We start from the raw sequence: 22899 nt of genomic DNA, 5'->3' as shown, positions 1-22899 counted from the left end.
GACTAAAAGCATAAAGATCACTGTCACTGTCAGCTATACACTGCACTTCTTCACCTTTGCCAAAATATTGAGTACTGGCTGTCCAGTCTTTTCCCCACTATTATTGACTTCACATTCATTGGTAAAATGTGCACAGTTTCCCATCTCAAAGCCTTCTCCATGTCTAGAGTTTGGAACATAAAAAAAGCTCATTTTTTGTAAATGAAGTGGTAGTGCGACCTCCAGCATCTTACCAGACGAAAGGAAATGTAGATGACACCAAAAGAGGGAAGAACTGTAAATAACCACTTATTTACATAAGAAATGATATGTGAATTGTTTTATAATCTACAAATAACACATATCAAACCAAAACTGTATCATTATGGATCCCACTGAAGGTACCTTAAAAGAGTGAAAAGGCAGATCTCATCTGAGTGAAGTAAAATACAGCACAGCAAGAAAAGGCAGTTTTTATTACAAAACAAATATCTCTGTGCTTGCTGTGGAGGATGGCCATGGAAACAAACTTGTTAAAAGAAAGAAAGGTTGTTTGCTGCAAGTAAGTACAAGTCCCTTCCAGTGGTGGTGGCCTGCAGGCTGAAGGGCTAATTAAGAAACAATACTAACTAATCATTGATAGTCAAGGTCCACAATGGGTGAGAGGATTTAGATTTCAGCATAGCTAAAGTTAACAAACAGTATTAATTACAAGTCCAAATGTTGATATGGCATTGTAGGCCACACATCGACTGATAATGGCCCAGGACCTTGCGGTTCCTTGTTAAGATGACTGGGTGGCGTAGCTGGTGGAGGACTGCCGTATATCTTCGTGGATGCACCATACTAAACCACTGACTGTGGAAGAGCTGTTGGCCTTGGCACCTGGTCCAGTGGCTTACTCTGTGAAGACTGTCCTTTTTTTGCCTTAAATGGACTGCCTGTGGCAGAATACTCAGAACACTATTTTCAGTCACATGTCTATGCGTAATAAACTATTTCGTGTACGCCATAACCTCCGGCGGTGTATCTGAACCTTCTGGTGGCTACTGGTTTGACCTGGTTTCTGTTATACAGCTGACAGGACGGCCCCTGCTTGGTACTGGGTCCTGGACAAGTGGTCGGTATGGGTAGGTGCCCGGACGGGATGTATTAGCTCTCACTATTCACCCTTTTTATGTTAGTCAATTTCTCCACTAATTACAAATAAAGCACTTAAATTATCTTCTCTCTCTGAATCTCCTCAGATTCACTTCCACTAATTGGCTGTGTTCCATTGTGGTCATCCCATATCTGCATATGCCCCTTTACCACAAATAAATCCTCCTTAACTGCCTCCAACACTTCCCTCACGTTTCCCTTCTCTAGTTCTCACAGTACTTTATTCTCTGTGCTCTTCTTTCTTCCTGATGAGATTCCTCGTCTGTTTCACTGTACATGCTTTCTTGTTTGTCAGACTCTGCATCTTTTCAACCAAATAATGTAACAAATTATCTGTGCTACAGTGTTCACTTTACCAGCTTCTATTTAAAACTCCTCCAAGCCACCATTAAATGTTCATATTTTAACTTTATTAATCTCATTTACATCCATTGTATCCCTTCAGTTCTCCATTTTGAAATTCCAAATCCTTGTGTTTGTATACAAAAGGAGTAGCTAGTGAGCTCAGACTACTATTACTCATGCTGTAAATGCTAGAAACTTGTAATTTCCTGTACTCTGTCTCATTTCCAACTCCTACCCATATCTGCTGCCTGTTATGTAGATCATTGTTGCCACATATTTATGAGCACTATCTATACACAGGGACTTGCACTCTGTTAGTTTTTCGATTTGCCGTAGCATTGTACCAGCTCCTTACTCCCCTTCCACTCTTATTTCAGACCGTGCCCATTCTGTTTATGTCAACATTTTTACAGTTTAAGCATTCCCCTGGGACCTAAAATTTCTGTTGGCCTGTTCGACTTCCTCCATTACCTTTCCAACCCTTCTCACATAACCAATAAATTTATTAATGTCATCTGTGGGAGCAACAATGAGTTTGTGATGCCAATCCGTAGGCAACTTTCAATCAAACCCGATGATATGTTCCTCAGGTTCCAGTTTATTTGTTTAATACAACAGATTCATGACCCACTTCAAAGTGAATCTCTTTACACTCTTCTTTTGGATTAAATTTCCTGCCCACCCCAATATTCTTCAAGAAAATCTTCCTTAAATATTTGTAGTGTATTGTACCGCTCTGTAGCTGTCACTCATCCTATTCTGGCTTCACCCAAAAGTTTTGACATAATGAAAGTGATTGTTTCATCACTCCATAATGTATGCAACACATTTTCAAAATCATTCCATTGTTCTTTTGGATGTAAACTTCCAGACAGATCAAAAGTAAAAATTTTCCTTTTGTAATGTAAGCTACTTCAGATAATTTAGTCACCAAATTACATTCCACACTGTTAGTGCCAATTCTGATGTTGTTTTCTATGTTACACAATCTGTTATGATGCTTATGCAGTTTACTTTCTACAGTCTCACTATGCTTAGTGAGCTGATTCTACTGTTTCACCATTGTCACACATATCCTTTACACATTGTAAACAGTTTTAACTTTCAGTATTAATCTTAGTATGCAATGAAATATATTCATTTTCGCAAATAAATTCAACTGCAGCAACTTTCTGCCAGACTTTATGCAGATTTTCTTTTACCTGATCTATCCTTTATTGCTTCCAATAGTCATCCTCCTAATTACCTCCCTTAACTTACTTTTCACACTTTCTGTGGATTGTTTATGTTTTCTGTCAACTTGCCTTCACAGCAGCTTGAAAAGTATAGATGTAGATATACACAATATGTAGAGTTACAAATGCTGGATGGTGATTTTAAACTGGTAGTGGTTACTGCTGAGTCCACACAGGTTGGCATGTTTTTGTTTCTGACAAGCTCATACCTCAATTTTGCAATAATTACATGAACTTTTCGAGCAGTTAGTTCTGCATTCCAGTAACACTGTCCAGCAACTCATTCCTGCAAGTTCGTAACAGCGGATGCAGTGTTGTCTGCCAGAAACAAACTAAATTCTTCATGTATTTAAATGAAGAAATGGGTGAGAAGTTATCATTTTAATTTTACCTTTTTGTTTGCATCCTGCTTTGTGAAAATTGTACATAATGTTGATGCTGCTTGGCAGGTAGTGTGAGCCCAGTATCTTAGGTGCATAATACTTTATGGGGGGTATTAATGGTATTTTTGAAGATGGACTGTTGCTGACGCACAATCGTCACTTGAAGAAGAAAATGACGAATCCTCTTCTCCACCAGACCTCTCACAATCCGATTCACTTTCTGCAAATCCTGCAAATTCATCTTCACTTTCACTACTTATCATATTATTGCCCAAATCACTCGTATCGAACCGCAACTTCTTACTTGACGATGCAGTGCTGCTGCGAAATACTCGGTAAATAAACAACACCAGAGAAGTTTATTTTACTCGAAATATCACACTGACAATTGAAAAGAAGATCGATATGCTGTGCCTTCGACCTTCCTTCTGTGTCTTGGCTAGGAAATACTAACAGCTTTGCCTTCAAGTGCAGAAAAAAAAGAATGAGAAGGGCATCACGATCAGATCGTTACTGGCATTTTTTGCCGAAAATCTGGATCACGATCAGATCGTATTTGGCAGTAAAATGGTTAAACAGTGAAGTGTCAGTTGGTACAGCACTGTGTATGAAATATAGAGAGAGATCTGACTGCAGCTGCTGACCAATGTATGGATTTCAGTTGTTATGAAAGTTTAAATCAGCTTCTCATAAACTTATAGTGTACCAGGAAGAGTTATTAGCTGTATTCTAATCTGTATGCATTGGTCTTTAGTGTTATCCTTTTTACTGGGGTCCATGAAATCAAAATGAAGGCAGTTTTAATGACTGACAGACTGCAAAAGCAAGGTGCTTATTTCTAGATGCTCTTTCTTCTGCTAATGGTGAATATCAGGGTAAAAGCCAAAGTTGGAGTCTGTGCTAGGAGAAATCACCTGTTTTATTGGAATGTGTGGATGAATGGCTAGTGTCCAATGAAATTAAACTGTGAAGAGTTGACTTTATTGTTTGCTAAGGCAGAGTAAATTAAAATATTATTAAGAGTTTCATTTTTATCCTGGCCTTCCCTGTGCAACAATTGTGTTATGTTTTACTAACAATTGTCATTTAATTAATTTTAAATAGTGTAAAGCAGTAGCCATTTTCCTGGTAACAGTGGTAATGTTTGTTTGGCTTTACCATTAATAAGTGAATATGCTCCAGAAAATGAGATTTAGCACTTACAGCATTTAATTTTGTCCAGAACGAAATCTGAATCCCAAGGCTGCATGTCTGAAAAGAAGAGAAGAAGAAAAGGCTGAGGATGGTCCCAAGCTGTCGAGTCACCATTTGGGTCATCCCGGACCCCATTTAACGCAGACGTCATTCCCTACTATGCCTGTGAGTACAGACCCATGTTTTTAAGTCTTTAAGTCTTTTCTTGACTGAAAACTTAAAACAGTTTAACAGAACTGGTCATATTATTTTTCTCATATTCTGTTAGCAGTGCCAGACAGAGGTATAGGAACGATTGAAATTCTATGTAGATTACGTGGTTAGAATAATGATTGTCTTTCTTCCCCCACCTGACATCACCCCGAGTCTTACTCAGCATGTTCATTTTCTGTTCACCTTACCAGTTTTGAGAACTTATGCAGTACACGTAATAAGTTACTCATGAAGATACAGTGTCTCTAGCCTTTCATTTGTGGAAATACTAGTGCTGTAGGCAGCTCTACAACTCATTCATGATACTACTAACAGAGTCTTGAATGACTTGAATGACAACACCATTACATGTATTACTGGTTGCCCCTTTCCACATCCCATTCATCCTTTCTCCCACTTAATGCTACTCTCTATTCTTGTGGTCATAGAGAAACAATTTTTTAAAAATACATTTCACATTTATTTTTATCTTTTAGGCAGCATTCCACTAGTCTTTTTCTATTCTTCTCCCTTGCTCTGTCATCAGCTCCTTGGTGACATAATGTAGTGCTCATTATACTATCTGCATTATGCTGCTTTTCCAGTATTATGATCTTCTGTTCATTAAACATATCATGGATTTTCCACTTCCATTAGTTATCAACTGTAAAGACGTTCATAATATATATATTTTGTGTGTGTGTGTGTGTGTGTGTGTGTGTGTGTGTGTGTGTGTGTGAATAATGATGATACTAACAGTTATACATATTATTTCAGGGCCCACCTCTACCACACAACCCAACCCAGCCGCAGTAGCAGAGGTGGATGCTGAAGGGTTTGCACTATGATTTTGGTTGAAGCACATCTCTTTCACAAGTTATGATATGTGAATTTTTTCTGAAGCTGTCAGAGTGAGATGGTGCTCAGTCTTTGTGAATTACGTGTGCAAACTGAAAAAGCTTCATGTTTAGTTTAATAAATGTGAAGTAATATGTGCGCAACTATCACAGAAATATACTGTATTAACCTCCATATCATTGGTTGGAAGACAGCTAAAATCGTTTATTGAACCTGAAAAAGAGTAGTAGTTTTTAAAAGACTTTGTGATGGTCCTAATTAAAGAAAAGAGAAGACTTTTGAAGACTTAAGACACTATGAGCAGTAACCTGCAGTTGCAGAGCAGTGCTTTGCATGCTTTATTTTTTAAGAAAAGTGATGGATGACATGCATCTCTATGTTTGTATGTGTATGTAAAGCATACAGCCAAACATCCTTTTGTGGATGTAGGTACCCCGAGTGAAAGCAGTTATATTAAGGCCAGTAAGCAAGTCGTAGCAAGACCAGAACATTTTCCATCAGGCATGTAACATTTGTTATGTACCAGTAATTATGACCAAACACATGAGATTTGTTTGCCTATATATTTTTTTTATTTTTTCCATTACATGAATAATTGCTGATATGCTAGTACTTGTTCAGTATGATGAACATTCACAGTGCAACATAGGGCCCAGACAGATGTAGACAGCTTTGCCTTATCGGTAAATATACAGTTGTAGACATAGAGCAGAGCGTGAACATGTGTGTGCTAAAATTTTGTTACATATAAAATACACTGAAGTAGTGATATTTATGAATTAAATAGTTTTATTCTTTTTGACTAAATTAAATATTGTGCATTACTTTTGCTAAATAGTATTATTATTATTATTATTATTATTATTATTATATTACTATTATTAATTATTATTATTGTATCATCACTGTTATCATAGTAGAAGTGTCAACCTTTCTTTATATGAATCGGAAGTTCACCAGAGTGTGTTGCTACAAAATACATAATGCAACAAATGTCTACTTCTCGGTGATAGTATTTCGTTTTAAAATTTTGTTCTTAAAAGATGTGGAATTTGTACACTTTTGTGGGTAGTGCAGAATTTTGGTAATGTCAGCATGTATAGGAGAAGAAGTAGTACAGAGATTACTCATCAGAGTTGTGATCAGAAACAGCCAGTCCTCATCACTAGTGCCATACTGTGGAAAACTTCCTGTGGAGTTACATTGAAAGTATTTTTATGTATAACTTCTGTACAGGATATGCTCGTTTTATGATGATATGCAATTTCATTTATGGACTTGGGAGACTTAATATCCACCATTTTTTTAATTATGTAAGTCATTTAATACTCATATTTTTTATGAACTAAGAGTTTTAAAGCAGTGATGATGATTACTTCTTTTTCTTCCTGTTTGTCTATTCTTTCTTTCTTTCTTTCTTTTTTTGCGTATCAGGACTGCTGTATAAATTGTGTCACTCATCTAATTTTTTAATGATTTTGAACTGTAGTACTTGTGATTAGATGAATGAATTTTACAGCAGTGCAACCTGTTTGCTGAATGTTTGAGCAGTGGCCATATTTGCAGTGGAGAAGTTCATTAGTTGCAGAGCACAGCAGGGGCAGAGACTTCAAAGTCTGTACCAATGTTATAAAACTGAAACAGATCCTCACAAGTAATGTCTGGAGCCAAAGGAACGTGGCAACTGAAGTACATTCTTCTGTAATGTGGGCTGTGGATATGCTGACCATGTCCCTCCTATAGTAGTGGCTAAATTAAGTAAATAAATGTTTTAGTAGAGAGTAGAAAAGAGCCAGGAAGTATGTGCCATATGTCCAGTGCCAGGGACAGTCTGAATGAAAACTAAGTTGGATTGTGGATGCTATACACGCTAGTCCAACGTAAGTGGTGACAAAGGCTGGATGCTGGATAAGACTTCCGATTATTGTTCCTAAAATCATGACCCTTTCATTCAGAATGTGTTATGTGTTGTCTCTGCATGTCAAGTAAAATCTGCACAATGATAGAAAATTATTACGATATATTTTTCTTATCTTTTTTGGTTAATTAGGCAACAATGTATAAAGAGAAAATTGTAAAGTTGGACATTTACTGTCAAAGCCATTGGGAGTAGATGGAATACAGTGTATGCTGGAGGAATGTCATATGCCACAGAATGCTTAAAAAGTTCATATATAATACAAAAAATAGGAACTGAATATTAAAAAGCCACATTCCTTAAAAGTGAATATGAAAATAGAGGCTACAGATCTGCTCAGCAACAGATCTGCTCAGAAAGGAATCTGAACCTTGAGCTTTGGGAAACAAACCCTCTTCCACAGGAAAAGGAAGTAAGTTTGAGACATTGACTACAGTATACAGAAGATTCATCCGCTCGAGGGTGAGGTACAAGGGTCGTATAGTAACCGTAGGAAGACCAGAAAGAATGCAGGTGATAGCAAGAAGGTCCTCATGGTTGTTGTTGAAATTTGACTTGTTCTTACCTGTACATAGTGTGTTAACTTATTCATGCCTTTGTCACAATCTTACTTGTACATCTTCATTATTTCATCTGTGTACCTCAAAAGTAAAGAAGTTTCATTTTCCAAAGCTCAAGATTTGATAAAGTAGATATGGGCATTAGTAAGTAGAAGTTCTGTGAAGACTATTTTTCTGTTGTAATTGAAATAACTGAGTTGCATATTGGGATGGGACCCTTGTGTTTTTTATTCTACATAATCAATCTGATATGTAATTTGGTTTTGGAAACCTGCAGATTGGTATGAAATCAGATCTCCAACAATGAAATCAGATCTCCAACATGTTCTTAACATGTTTTGCAAGTTTTTCATTTTTTATTTTTGTATTTAATTGTTCCCTCTATAATTAGCTTCATATTGGGTGATTATGGCTCTTTATTATTTGTTTATCGTAGAATCTCTCTTCCATAACTCACTGGCAACAGTTGAAATTAGAAGCAAAACATGCAGTATGTCAGTGATATTTTGTTTACTCTTTCAATAGCTAACACCATGGCAGCACTGACATATGTAGCAAACTTCAACAGAAAGGTTGCTCAAGGTCTCTGAAAAGTCTCTTTCCACTCAGCCTAAATGAGAGGAATTGTTTCTCATGTTACAGTATCATTTTCTTTAACTGATTCCTGTCATTCTTCTCATTCAGGTTTCTCATCACAACTGAATCTGCACTCATGCACCATTTCTGGAGATACATTTGTTTATTTTCCTAAATTCGTGATTCCATCCAAGAGTTTCAATATCCTTTTCCTCATTACAGTAACCGAGCGAGGTGGCGCAGTGGTTAGACACTGGACTCGCATTCGGAAGGACGACGGTTCAATCCCGCATCCGGCCATCCTGATTTAGGTTTTCCGTGATTTCCCTAAATCAGTCCAGGCAAATGCCGGGATGGTTCCTCTGAAAGGGCACGGCCGACTTCCTTCCCCATCCTTTCCTAATCCGATGAGACCGATGACCACGCTGTCTGGTCTCCTTCCCCAAACCAACCGACCAACCAACCAACCGACCTCATTACAGTTATCAGCTCAAGAGTCTCTCTCTCTCTCTCTCTCTCTCTCTCTCTCTCTCTGTGTGTGTGTGTGTGTGTGTGTGTGTGTGTGTGTGTGTGTGTTTGGCAGGTGGGCATGCGCATGACCTCTTGAGGACACGCAGTCCTGTGTATAATTGTGTAATTATTGTAATTTAGTTTACTATGACATTTCAGGGTTTGTGTAAAACTTGCAAAGCTCTGCTTCATTATCATGGGTGGAGAAAGGAAGTGGCCAACCAGTTCCATTAGGACATAGGTCATTTAAGTGGCGCCTGTGGCACAATACTTAAGCCAATGCTTGACTCATGGGAACAGATGATTGCTGAATTAGAGAAATAAAAGTGAGGATGAACAGAAAATGAGGAAGACTTTTAGTTGTTGCATTTAGCAATTTGTAGCTCAAACTCGATGGTCATGTACTCTACTTTCCTTAAATGTATTCGTATGGAAGATAGACCATGTCACTACTGCATCACAGAAGGTTGGTTGTATTGTAATCTACCAGATACATTGTTGCTTAGCACTTGGAATAATTTTGTCGCAAATCTTTAATTGAAAGTTTTGTAAATGATTGTATAGTTTTTGAGTTGTACTCCAATTTTACAATGACACATGGGAAATGTACTTACCTGAAATTTAAACCTCTCACTGTCTTTATACCATTCATTACCAATAAGAAAGTGATTAATGTACATACATGTTAGGGGTTCGAAAATCCTTTGTGTTTTATGATGTAGAGTATGATTTAAAGGAAGAGGTTGGTCAATGGAAAAAAATCTAAATTTATCTTAGTGTGATTTCAATGTGTTAGTTGTAAACAAAGCAAGGACTGTGGGGATAATCAGATTAATTAACAATCATTGAAGTGTAATACCTATTAGTTTTGGAATTGAGATTACTGGTTCTATATATAACGTTTCTACTAAGATGAGGCTTGTTAATCCAGGAGCTTCAACACTTACATAAGTGGTACTTTCTCCCTTTCTTGTTTGGGGGAACATTGGCATTGTAAACAATTCTCCAATTTACTGTATGGATATCTTTCAAGGCCTGTTACTTATTTACTGGCTCTTGTGCCATTTTTAGATTTCCCGGTGAGTAATTTTTCTTTATTTGAGTAGGCATTTAACTTTTTTAAATGTAATTTTATATTTTCTGTTCGGGTTGTGACTGGTACTTTAAAGGGAAGCAGTGACAGCAAATCAGAAATTTGTACATTTCTGACATAAAGTGGTTTACTTGATTGGACAGCAAGTTAGTAGTAATTTATTGTAAAGTGTGTTGCTTGCTGTAATATTCATGCAGTGACATTACATATGTCTTTGAGAGTAAAGCCTGAAATACAGCATCAACACATGGGAGTAAAATATATGGTTTATGTGTTTTTCCTCATTTAAAACAAAAATTGTGAAAGCTCTACTTGAATATTCATTGTTTGTAATTGTGCAGTAAATGGATTGCTATTTGAAAATATCTTAATGGCAGTTCTGACAGTGTTGTTATCACCATCAGAATTTAGATATATCTTCCTATTAAGGATAGCTGTGCATATTTTTTGCTTTTCTGGATTTGAGACCCATTACACAAGAGATACACTTCAAAATATGATAAATTGTTACTTTCGAGATAACATGAAATACCATTACTTAACCTTATGATTGTTCTGAATACAGATTTGTAAGAATGAAGTAAATATTTCTTAAAACATGTTTTTATAAATTAAATTTCTTTCAAACCCCAATGTGCATCTCAGTTTGTGACATGAAACTTGGAATCCTGTGACCATTTTTAGCTCCTGGCAGCTGCAATGTTTGTGTTGTCAACATTTCATACACCTATTAACAAGAGAACTCGTATGAAAATACCTCTGATAAGAGTATTATTTCAACAGAAAAATGACATGGGCTGCATGGATTGTGTAGCATGTTAACACGTATTTTGAGCAATAGTTTGCAACTTTCACAGAATTGATGGACGTTCAATTTGTGCAAGATACTAGCATATTTTATTTGTAGTTTCTTGTCAGTGATGTCTGACTACACAGTTCATCACAAGAGATGCTCCTTGTTTGTATGGTGTTGGCTGAGACAGTTTGGCATGGCTGGTTATTTGTTTTTCTGTTCCTCAGTGGTGCTTATATATGCTCTAAATTATCCATTCCACATCATTATAGCATTCCAGAATACATACTGGTACATTACAGGGTTGTTCAATGTACCTTTTAGAGAGGCTATGACAGATCTCCATAATTATATGTATGAGCAGAAAGTGTTCAAATATTAATTCATATTATCTTCAGTTTTATAGAAAAATGTGGAAGAATACAGCACAAAAAGTTTGAAATGAAAGATAGGGGGAGCTCCAGTTTCACAATTGGATGCACTGTTGTTGAATAGTTAATGGTACAATTGTACATGTGAAGTGTGATCAGATACTATCATTAAATTAACAAGATATGTCAGTATTTACTGCTGCAAATAATCATACAGCATAATTCAATAAAAACATTGCTCCATGCACAGCCCATGAAAGGAATACTGTACAGCACAGTTAGAAAAAAAGAGATCTGTTGTTTATTTTAGTGCATTACTTTCTAAAACCAGATAAACCTCTTCATATTTCATATGATAACATACAAACATTCTAAAATCTTGTAAAGTTACAACAAAAATTATAATTTTTGTAAATGTTTTTGAGAGGTTGTTCTGCCCAGTCCTTAACCTTGATTACTGCATAAAGACAAATGAATAAAACAGAAAATAAATATTTAATTTTTTGATATTTTTGATGCCAATTCTTCATTTTACTAATCTGTGAAGATTGTTGAATATTACATGGAGCTCTCTGAAGTTTTAAGAAAGCCGTTATGATGAAAATTTTCAATATTTTGAAAGCAAATGAACAAACTGTACAGTATTCACATTTCTGGAACATATTGAATCTTTTCATACAGCAGCCTGAAATTATCTTTTAAAAAAAAAAAAAAAGGTTTCTGTGCTTGAGAAAGAATTAAACCCACATTCTCTTGTAAATATAACTACTTCTTTTTCTCTCTCTGTCGAGTAGTGTGTACAGAAGCCCAAATGTGACTTAAAAACCTCTTTAATATACTATGCAAATTATGCTGAACTCACTTTTTAATCATCAAATAAATTGGCACAACATATTTTGGTAGCATACTTCTATCCTTGATTGTCTACATGGACTTAGTTCCGTGTACATTTTTAGTTTAAGAAACATGTTCTAGCTGCAATTATTACATAAATGTCAAACACCAAAAACGTAATATTTCAGAAAAATCCATGCCATAACAAATTATTTGAACAGAAGAAGAGGGTGCTCTGCTGCCAAAACATGCTATGCCGATTGCTGTGCAAATAAAAAGTAATTGATGTAGAAAGACTGCTGTTTCAGAGAACTATGACATTGCTTAATGCTGCATGATTATTTGCCAATACTGGGAAAGGTAGTCTGTCATCAAAGAAGTTTGATCATTTCATCCAGTAATTTGATACAAATTTGATACAATATTGAAGAATCTGGTTAGTGCCCAGCCATTTCCTGTTTGAATTTTCAATTTTCATTCTTCTTCTGCTATTTTAATTCTGTTGTAAATTAATAAATATAATCTACCAAGTCAATTATAACTTGTGCAGGCTTTTTTCTTAAACATTGTGAGACTGAAATAATTTTCATGTGTTTGAAAATAACTTTAAATTCATGTAAATTTTACTGTTAGTGGAGTTCGTGAAACTGTTTACTGATTATGGAAATTAAAGAGTCTTAACTTGATGTTTGCTAACTGAGAAAGTATATTTACTTTTTGTGGAACAAAGAAATAAAAATATCCAGTACTGTTATACAATGAAGTGTTGAGAGTATTACTGACAAACTGATATGAGAGACAGCACATGACATATTTGTTGTAGGTACTTTCATTGCATCTTTGTAGAAAAATATTAGAGCAAATTAGAGAGAGAACTTTTTCTATCACTATATTGCAGTTGAGTTAACAGCTGCATGTAGTTCAGAAATTTGAATCCACTGGCTGCATAACAGAAATAAGTATATGATGGTGTGCATGCACTGCTGAATATTCCTCCTCCCCCCCATCCCCGTATTTTAATATTCCAAACATTATTCTTTCTCTTATAAAGGTATTAAAACAAACTTTATCCTTTTTTAATTTTATTTATTCAGAAGGTGATTTTCACTATCAGAAGCTCAGATAATAAACAGCTATTCTGAAGTTTGTATTAGGTCAGCTACTGACAATGTCTCTCTGACATTCATTTGGTGACTACAAAATTAAGTCATCCATTGCAGTTTGATGTGCGCTCATGAGTCATACATTTGTGAAAATATATTCCGAAGAGTAGTGTAAGCACAAGTAAGTGTCAGCACAAGGTGAATTTGTGCATTTATATGTAGGTTATTTTCCAGTTTTATTTTTATGTGTGTAATTTTTGTAATGTAAGCTAGAACAAGTTTAGTTGTTGTTTACAGACTTTTGTTGGTACCAGGGGCAATGAGTTTGACACTGCCGATTGTTTAATGTATGTTTCAAAAATACCGTGTATTGTATTCCAGATGAAATCTGCGGTGTATCCTGAAAGGATTTTACTGCAGTGAAATCTCAGTGATTGGTTGATTTATCTGTAATTTCTTTCACTACATTGGAATGTGGAATTCAGAAAATTGATTACAAAGATAAACCATATCCATTTTATTTGCATTTAGAGACTTGTGAACATTTTCAGATAGAAGAAATGTGTGGGTGGTTTTTTTTAATGCAGATATGTTACAGTGCTTATCTGCTTATGTTCCATCTTCTTATGTAAAAAAAAAGTTTGGACTGTATATTTTAAAGTATTTTATTTTCTCTCTGACAAAAATTTTTGCTGTACCTCAGTTTTGGTCATACTGAATGAAACATCACAGGGCCAAAATAATTCTCATAATCAGCACACACTGTATAAATGCAACTTTACTGCAGAAACTAAGGGACTGACAAAATTAAGTAAATTATTCATTTTGCACATGCGTGTGTGTTTTTTTTCTAATCTGCATAAAATAGCACCCAGTCCAGTACTGTCATAAGAACACCAATGCAGTTTAGTAATCCAGATATTTGTTTAAAAAAGCTACATTTTTGCATCACTATTCTATGTAATAGAATACCAAATTTATGTTACTATATTTTTAAGTGCATTCAAAATGTGCTGCTGTATATTTGCTGTTGTTATTTAGGGCATATTTATGTAACATAGCTGTAACTGCTGTAATTGGTGCATTTTATAACACTATTGGTATTCTAGGAAAGTTACAATATTGTAATTATTCCATCTAGACTACAAATTTTTAAATATTTTATATGACAATATTTTAAGCCAGTCCCTGAATGTGATAGCTTTATGAGATTTCACTGTATTGTAAACATTAAGTACTTCACTCCAGCAAATGGAAATGGTATGTAATATTATTCCATGACAATTTATAAGGTATTTATTTTGTTATTGTTACAGTGTAACCGTCTTTTATATATTCCTCCAGAAAAATGTAATCTCAGAAGTAAAATTATATTGTTAAATTACATTTTTCAGTGTATCATTAATGTAAAGAGCATATAATTTTTGTAACTTAAATTTTATCAAAATATTTTATTTAGATAATTGCTGGTACAAAATATGATGGAGTTCAAGTTAAATATATTAATGGATTTTGTGACATAGCGATGAACAGTAAGTGAGGTCATGTATCTAAGACCATGTTGACATAAAATTATGTTTCGCTTAACTACTAAACAAATTTGGTAAATTTACTAACAGATGGGAGTTCATGCATGAAGCTCAACCAGATATTTTCAGTGTATACAAAGTTTTGTAGTCAACAAAAAAGATTGGTAAAATATACAAAATACATTAATGTAGATAAAGGAAAAAGGCATTTAATTTATACTTAAAGAGGAAGTGGATGTTAATACATTCATGCTGTGTTTAAAAAGTTTGCGGATGTGAAAATAAAAGTACCTGTTTTAATACCTTTACTCATAAAGTTGTTTTCAAAGGCAATATATACTGATAATTCTTAGCACATGAAATCAGCACACTTTACTTCAACCAAGGAAATCTGAACAATTTAGGTATTTTATATTTGCCCAAATGGATCTCAAAGGTGCTGAAAACTGATTTCGAACTCACTCATTTTGTGTGTGAATGAATCTCTTGAAGCCTTTCATAATGTAAAAGTTCAGTAAAACTTCTTTTCTCAAAAAGAATTCTTGGATTAAGTCATTGCAAAGCATACATGAAAAACTGATTAATTTATGTAGTTTAGATTTTTTGATGAATTAGTACGATATTGCAATGATTACTTCAACCATGCCAAAACTCTTCAGGATAATATTATCTCCAAAGTATCACTAAGTATTTATTACAAAAACATCTCAGAAACTGTGTGGTGGTTTGATCATATTTTAGTTCAAAATTTATTTTGTTGATTTCTAAAACAAGTCCACTGAAATCACCTTGAGCTTCCCATTGCAAAGGATAAATCATTTGCAGCAAGCTTAACTATCAGTTTTATTTTTGTAACTTTGACAGTTTCTGAAATCTGTCACATAGAATATACACCACTCTACTTAAAGTTTTAGTATTCTTCCATTCTACTCTTTTTAAAGGATTCAGTTTAGTGAGGTTTGGAGACAAATCCAACACTTGCTTCACCACATGGTATTTTACCAGATATCCAATCTGTTTGTGCTGGTACAGTCACATGTACCTACTGCAGTAATACTGGCCATATATTCATAAAAAGTGATACTATTGTTTTCACATTTAAGTTTATTGAAAGCATCGGCATATTTGAATATACTGATTTAGTTCTTTCTGGAACTTAAAAAGGGAAGTGTGTGCTAAAATGTAGACATGTCATCATTATTTATGTAATTCTGTAGTATTCAGGACAGTTCAGTGTAGTCTCAAGCAGCCACATTGCAAACTTGAAGGATGTTTAAGACCGACATATGTCACGTACATTACATTTGTTACATATTTGCAAAGTATAAGATTTCAGTTGCTTAGATGACCTTTTTATTTCAGCTGGTCCCTCACAACAAACTTTTACTAAAAAATAACAGCATATGTGTCCAAAAAATGTATGCACAAGATCTCCATGTAGCACAGGACTGCGTAGGAAATGATTCTACATTGGAATAACAATTTTATTGGTGTGTGCTTATATGTGTACATTCCACAGAACTCATTCATGTGAAAAGGATTATTTTGAAAACATAATATGTAAATCTATTTGAAATAAAATTGAGAAAAGTTTAATACATTGTTGATCTTTGGATATTCACTTGCAGAAGCAGTAACCCTCAAGAAACTTTTTCAGTTTCCCTGCATATATGGCAGAAATGATATTTCCAGATATGTAGTTATTACATTGTTTGTCTCTCTCTCTCTCTCTCTCTCTTGCTCTCTCTGTGTGCATGTATTCTGAGGAGCACTGTTGATTGTTAAACTCTCTCTCTTGCTCTCTCTGTGTGCATGTATTCTGAGGAGCACTGTTGATTGTTAAACTGTGACAGGACAATCTAAGAAACTACAGTTGTTTTAATTGTGAGCTGTTCACTCTATACTTTTTCTGCTAAATGAATACACTTTTACAAAAAGTATAAAAATCACACAAAGAAGAAATTAATTATATGACTTTGGAATTTGTTATCAGGCAGATTTTGGCCCTTAAACTGGAGCAGTTCATAGGTTGTGTATGTTTGTTATAAGAGTACCACACACATTTTGTATTCTTCCAGAAAAGTGAACACTTAACAGCAAGAATAGGCTACTCTACACCACTGGAAAAAAAATTCCATAAAATAATTCTTGGATCACATCTCGGCTCTCACATGCCCTTTATCTAAAGTGTCCCTATATGATGGTACTACAAATCTTTGTGTGTTAATGGAAAGAACTTTTTTTTTAGATTGCTCACATTTCAGAAAACCTTTGTTCACACATTACTAGACTATGGCTGCATAGTGTACAGATCAGCTAGCCTTTTCTACTTAAAGACATTGGCCAACATGTGGGCTGGGATGATCCACAGGGTCCTACTAAACCAGTCTCAGTATGTAGTTGTTCAGAGGCTGGTGAGCCATCTCATGTCACCCAAAAGTTCTCCTCACACTGTGGCATGCAAAGTGAGATATATGCCCAAATTTTCCATTGTTGGTACTGGACCTGAACACTCCACACAGTGGATGTTTAACAACTCCAAACAACTAAGCAATTTTCTGCCGGAGCAAAGGAATAACAAGAGGAGTGTGGTGTAACAGACATTCCTGTTCTTAAACTGAGATGCAACATATATAATTTGTGGATGGTTGTCAGGTCCAGACAAAACTTGAACTGCTCTTTTTTTTTTTAAAGCTTTTAACAGCATTTTACCTGAGTACTGCAAACATGTATCAATTTATACTGATGGGCTAAGCAAGGGGTTATATCAAGAATGGTATTATTTTCCCTCATTGTATCCTTAAAACCTGCCTATCATGCTACTTTTCAGAGTACTGTGCAGAACTGTAGCTAACCAAGAAGACAATGGAGCAAATGAGATTTCAAGGTAGGTGGGGGTATTTTGTCTGTTTAGCCTCACATAGTGCTGTGTATCCAGCAGATAAGTTGGCTCATATGGCGGAGATCACTGTCCTCCTAAAAAGGCAGATACTTGGACATGTTACAATAGAGGAAAATGAGGCAGTTGAGAGAGCAGTGAAGGAAGTGTGTTACTAAAACATTATGATTTATCATAACATCTCCCTCCCACAGGCTGTAGTGTCATTGGTAACAAGGGGGGAGAAGATGGCAGGAAGTGACAAATGACAAGCAGAAGTAAATCAAGCCAACAATCTGACCATGACACACTTCCTAGTCTCAAAGGAGGGATGAAGTGGTTCTCACTCTCCTTCAGTTCAGACACTTCCTAAAGACAGTCTTTCAACAAGACAACCCTCAAAACTGCAGTCAAGCATCATCCACAGTGTGCCACTATAAGTGCTACATTGTTTGCAGCATGAGATCAGTGATTTTCTTTGATAGTGCACATGGCATATTATGCAAGCATAATGTGTGAGAGATTCTTGAGGAGTAGCCAAGTTGTCATGCATGCTAACTGACAATTCTCTGGCTTGGGTTTAATTCCCATTGCTTACATAATTTTCTTTTTTTAAATTTTATTTTATTTTATTCCTTGAAGCATTCAATGATTAATTATAAAATCATATATTTTTAAACAGTTCAATTTATGTACTTAAAATTAATATATTTAGTTTAGTTATGCTTAATATCCTTGTAAATTGAAAGGCTATTCATTGTGTTAAAAAAGAACAAATATACAAGGAAATTTAGTACAAAAGTGTTTTCTGTAGACGATCTGCTAAAGAAGCTCTTTCTCAGTACATCCTTGATGGAGAAAGTGCGATTTAAAGGGTTATGTAGATCTGCTCCAAATGTAAGTCTAACAACAGGAGCATGTGCGTTTAGGCTCAATGATTTGGCTCAAACTCTGTGAGCAGAAGCAGGTGGACTCCCCTTTCAAGTTCCTAGAATATTTTGCCTAAGTGGAAAAAACAAAACACTCTCTAAAGATTTACATGTAGAGTATGAGGGATTTCGAGCAGCAGTTCAGGTATTGGCATGGGAGGCCAATGGTAAAGAGTATTGACTGGCAATTTGTTGGCTTGGGTTTGATTCCCACAGCTACCATAACATTTTTTTTTCATTTTCTTTAATTCCTCACAATGTTAAATGATTAATTATAAATTTTAAATACATTTAAACAGTTCAATTTATTCATATGAAATTAAAATATTCAGTTTAGTTATAATACTACCATTGTAAGTCAATAGGCTATAGGCCACCACATAGTAACACATTGGAAAAATTTTGGATGAACTGCCACTGACATTATTGAGTATTCACTTGCCATACCACACAGTTCTTTGCAGAATGGTATATTAAAATTATCCCTAAATATAGTGCATCATTACCCCAGATTCCACAGACAATTACTTGTCAGATGGGATATATGCCCTTGGATTTTTGAGAAACTTTCATTTATGCACTAGCCTCATTTTTATTACCATTATTACTTCTGACAAACTGAGGGTTATTCTCAACTGAAAAATAATTAAAGAGTGTTTCTTTACGTTTGTGTATATTCTTTCTCTGCACATTAGGAATGCTCTTGTATTTCCTTCTGCCTGTTACAACACACCGTATAATTATGTCTTATAGCAGTACTAGCATTTTTCTTGCTGCTTCACCTGCATATGAGTTCAACGCATATACTGAATGCACCTCCCCCTTCTCATCTCTGTGTCCAACTTGTCCTCCCTCTGTCTGTCCATATCATCCTCCCACCTTTATCTGTCTATCTGCTCCACCCTCTTCTCTCTGTCTCTTCATCTCCTCCTCCCCCTCTCTTTGTCCATTTCATCAATCCCCTCTTTCTGACCTATCTTTCTCCCACCTCCCTCTGACCATATCCTCCTCCCCCTCTCCTGTCCCATCTCTGTCTCTCTTCTTCCTTTGCCACCTTCCAACTACCCCTCTACACTTTCCACCTGGCTCATGCATCTGTCCCTCATATCCTCTCTCTGTCCATTTCCATCTTCTCTCACTCTCTCCATCCCCTCCTCTAGACATCCAACCTGTCCCCAGACATGCTCATTGGCACCTGTACCCTTACAATACACTCCTGCAAGACGTCTGTCATGCAGGGTAGGCTACACATCAGGGACTTGAAACCCATTTGTTTACCCCTGACCTACAGGCTACCATGCGATGTGGGTTGATAAAGCAGGCTGATTTGACTCCAATATGACATAACTGTCATGCAGGACAGTACATGTCAGGGCATGGAAAACTGTTTCTTGCACCTGACATGTAGGCTGCTCTGAAGAGCACATCGATTTGACTGGCTGAAACTGTTCCCATGCAACATGCCTGTTGTGCAGCACAACCTGTATGTCATGGTCTCGCAAGGTCTGCTGTTTCTGTGCCAAATTTGGTTACAATTGATCTGGGGGTTTGGGAGATCCCCAACATACACACATGCATTCTGCTGTGTGTGTGTCTATATATATAAAAGATATGCCACACACCACTAAATTATTTAATAGAATCAATCTGTTATACAATCTATGAACACTTACTCATGTATCAATTCTGCATAATCTAGTCAGTCAAACAGTACAACACTTTTCTCATTTACATTAATGATTTTATGTTTAACCGTGGCTTTGCTTAGTGATAGTGCCTTAATGGTTATACAGTACCCAAATGTATTGGCTAATTTTTGCTATGTTGAGTAAAAAGAAGTATCACCGATTATGCTGTTCATCATTTCCTTGGGTTTGAAAACCAACAATTGAAAGACTCTTCCTTTGCTTTAGTTACTGAATGAACCTTCGAATTTTGCGTTATATGTTTCAAACTAAGACTTATACTGCAATAAGAACATAGAAAATTAAGGATTTTGCTAATGATTATTTGAGGCTTTTATCTTTTATATTGCACTTTGCTTTTTTTAATTCTTTGTCTATACTATGCAGTATATTAGGAAATGTTATGCTGATAGACTTACTGTTGACATATGTAGACATTAGTATGAGAACTGTTGTTCAGATTATGATAACTCTGCTGTTTAAACATACAAGAATGATTGTGAGTTTAGAAAAGTTCAGGAAACTCTTACTTATATATCATACTTCTTGGGTACCACCACCATGTGTGATGAAATGTAGTTAATTGTACATATGTATCATTTTAATTATTATATTTCTTATTCAAATGATATATCATTTGCATTTTAATTACGGTTTGTGTGACTTTCCAGTACATTTTATCACACGTCAGAATTCCTCTCAAATAATTTTTATGCTATGAGTTGTACAACTGTATTCATTATGAAACCCGTTAATAGGAAGACGGGGTCGGAAAATGATTTTACAGTCATGATATAACTGTGAATTCAGTGTGTAATGATCATACATACATACATAGTACATACATTCCGTCAAACGTGGTGATTTCGGACACCAGGGCAAATTCAGACAGTATGGCTTATTTGCTCTTTGTCACTGCATAGAAACAAAGAGTTACTTATTTGAATGTCCTTGTGCCAGTTATTTTAAGCACAAGATTGCATTTATCGCTTTCCACAAATTTTATTTTGCGTCAATTGTTTCCCTATGTGAATAACTCATGAACAGTCTCAGTGTTAAAAATCCATGCATTATCGTAAAGTGGAAACTTTCTATTGTTGCACCGAGTGGGAAGTTACTGTAACCGTAATTGTTGACGTGCTCAGTAGCTAACAACTTTGAGACAATTTCTGTACAAGTTTTTCGAATTTCTCATGCAAGGTTATAAAATAACAATGGTTTTTGTAAAACTGTATACTGTGTGGGGTAATTTCGGACAATGCCAAGAACGTATAAGAGCAAGAGAGGTGTTACAGTACAGTGTAATTATGACACGGAACCTTTAGATAAAGCTGTTTGTGATATTCAGAGTGGTAAATTATCATACAGAAAAGAGTGTGATTTGTATGGTATACCTAAATCAACCCTACAAAATAAAGTGCAGGAAGTACATCCAAAAAAATGGGAGGACAGTGAGTGCTAAATAAAGAAGAAGAAGAAATGTTGAAGCAAGGTATCTTGAGGACTGCACATTGGGGATTTCCCTTCACTAAATTGGATATTAGATATTTAGTTAAAGGCTGCCTTGATAAATCTGGCCGAAAAGAGAAGAAATTTCATAATAATTTGCCAGGAGAAGAATGGGTGCATTTATTTCTCAAACGACAGTCAGAAGATCTTTCCGTTCGCGTAAGTGAAAATATTAAACGAGCTTGTCCAGAAGTGAACAAAGAGACTGTGATGATGTTTTTCTCCAATATCAAGGCAAAGCTGGAAAATCTCCCACCTAGCAACATGATCAACTATGAGGAAACCAACATGTCAGATGATCCAGGCAAGCAGCAGATAATTACGAAACGAAGGAGTAAGCATGCTGAAAAAGTGATGGACTCATCAAAATCTAGTGTCTCAATAAGGATGGCAGCTAGTGCTGATGGTAAACTGCTTCCTCCGTACGTCCTTTACAAATCAGAGCATTTGTGGGACGCGTGGCAAGAAGGTGGACCACAAGGAACCCATTTCAATAGGAACAAAAATGGATGGTTTGACCTGCCAGTATTTGAAGACTGGTTCCTTACAATCGCTTTGCCCTACTTGAAGAGAAGTTGCAGCATTAGAAAATTGTAGCGAAATGCAGGAAGATCTGCAGCGGATAGGCACTTGGTGCAGGGAGTGGCAACTGACCCTTAACATAGACAAATGTAATGTATTGTGAATACATAGAAAGAAGGATCCTTTATTGTATGATTATATGATAGTGGAACAAACACTGGTAGCAGTTACTTCTGTAAAATATCTGGGAGTATGCGTGCGGAATGATTTGAAGTGGAATGATCATATAAAATTAATTGTTGGTAAGGCGGGTACCAGGTTGAGATTCATTGGGAGAGTCCTTAGAAAATGTAGTCCATCAACAAAGGAGGTGGCTTACAAAACACTTGTTCGACCTATACTTGAGTATTGCTCATCAGGGTGGGATCCGTACCAGATCGGGTTGACGGAGGAGATAGACAAGATCCAAAGAAGAGCGGTGCGTTTTGTCACAGGGTTATTTGGTAACCGTGATAGCATTACGGAGATGTTTAACAAACTCAAGTGACAGACTCTGCAAGAGAGGCGCTCTGCATCGCGGTGTAGCTTGCTGTCCAGGTTTCGAGAGGGTGTGTTTCTGGATGAGGTATCGAATATATTGCTTCCCCCTACTTATACCTCCCGAGGAGATCACGAATGTAAAATTAGAGAGATTAGAGCGCGCACGGAGGCTTTCAGACAGTCGTTCTTCCCGCGAACCATA

The 22899-nt window shown here is 35.8% G+C and overlaps 1 protein-coding gene across 1 annotated transcript in view; it reads left to right on the top strand.

Annotated features, from left to right (window-relative positions):
* Positions 1-8740, top strand: part of LOC124556532 (transcription factor 12) — a 732435-nt gene extending 723695 nt beyond the window's left edge. The window contains exons 15-16 of the mRNA XM_047130486.1: positions 4326-4462; positions 5267-8740. Coding sequence (XP_046986442.1) covers positions 4326-4462; positions 5267-5305 — 176 coding nt within the window. The 3' untranslated portion in view covers positions 5306-8740. The remainder of the gene's footprint in view (positions 1-4325; positions 4463-5266) is intronic.
* The last annotated feature ends 14159 nt before the right edge of the window (positions 8741-22899 follow it).

Source organism: Schistocerca americana, chromosome X (genome assembly GCF_021461395.2).
Source record: "Schistocerca americana isolate TAMUIC-IGC-003095 chromosome X, iqSchAmer2.1, whole genome shotgun sequence".
Lineage (NCBI taxonomy): Eukaryota > Metazoa > Arthropoda > Insecta > Orthoptera > Acrididae > Schistocerca > Schistocerca americana.
This window is presented reverse-complemented; position numbering and strand designations above follow the sequence as displayed.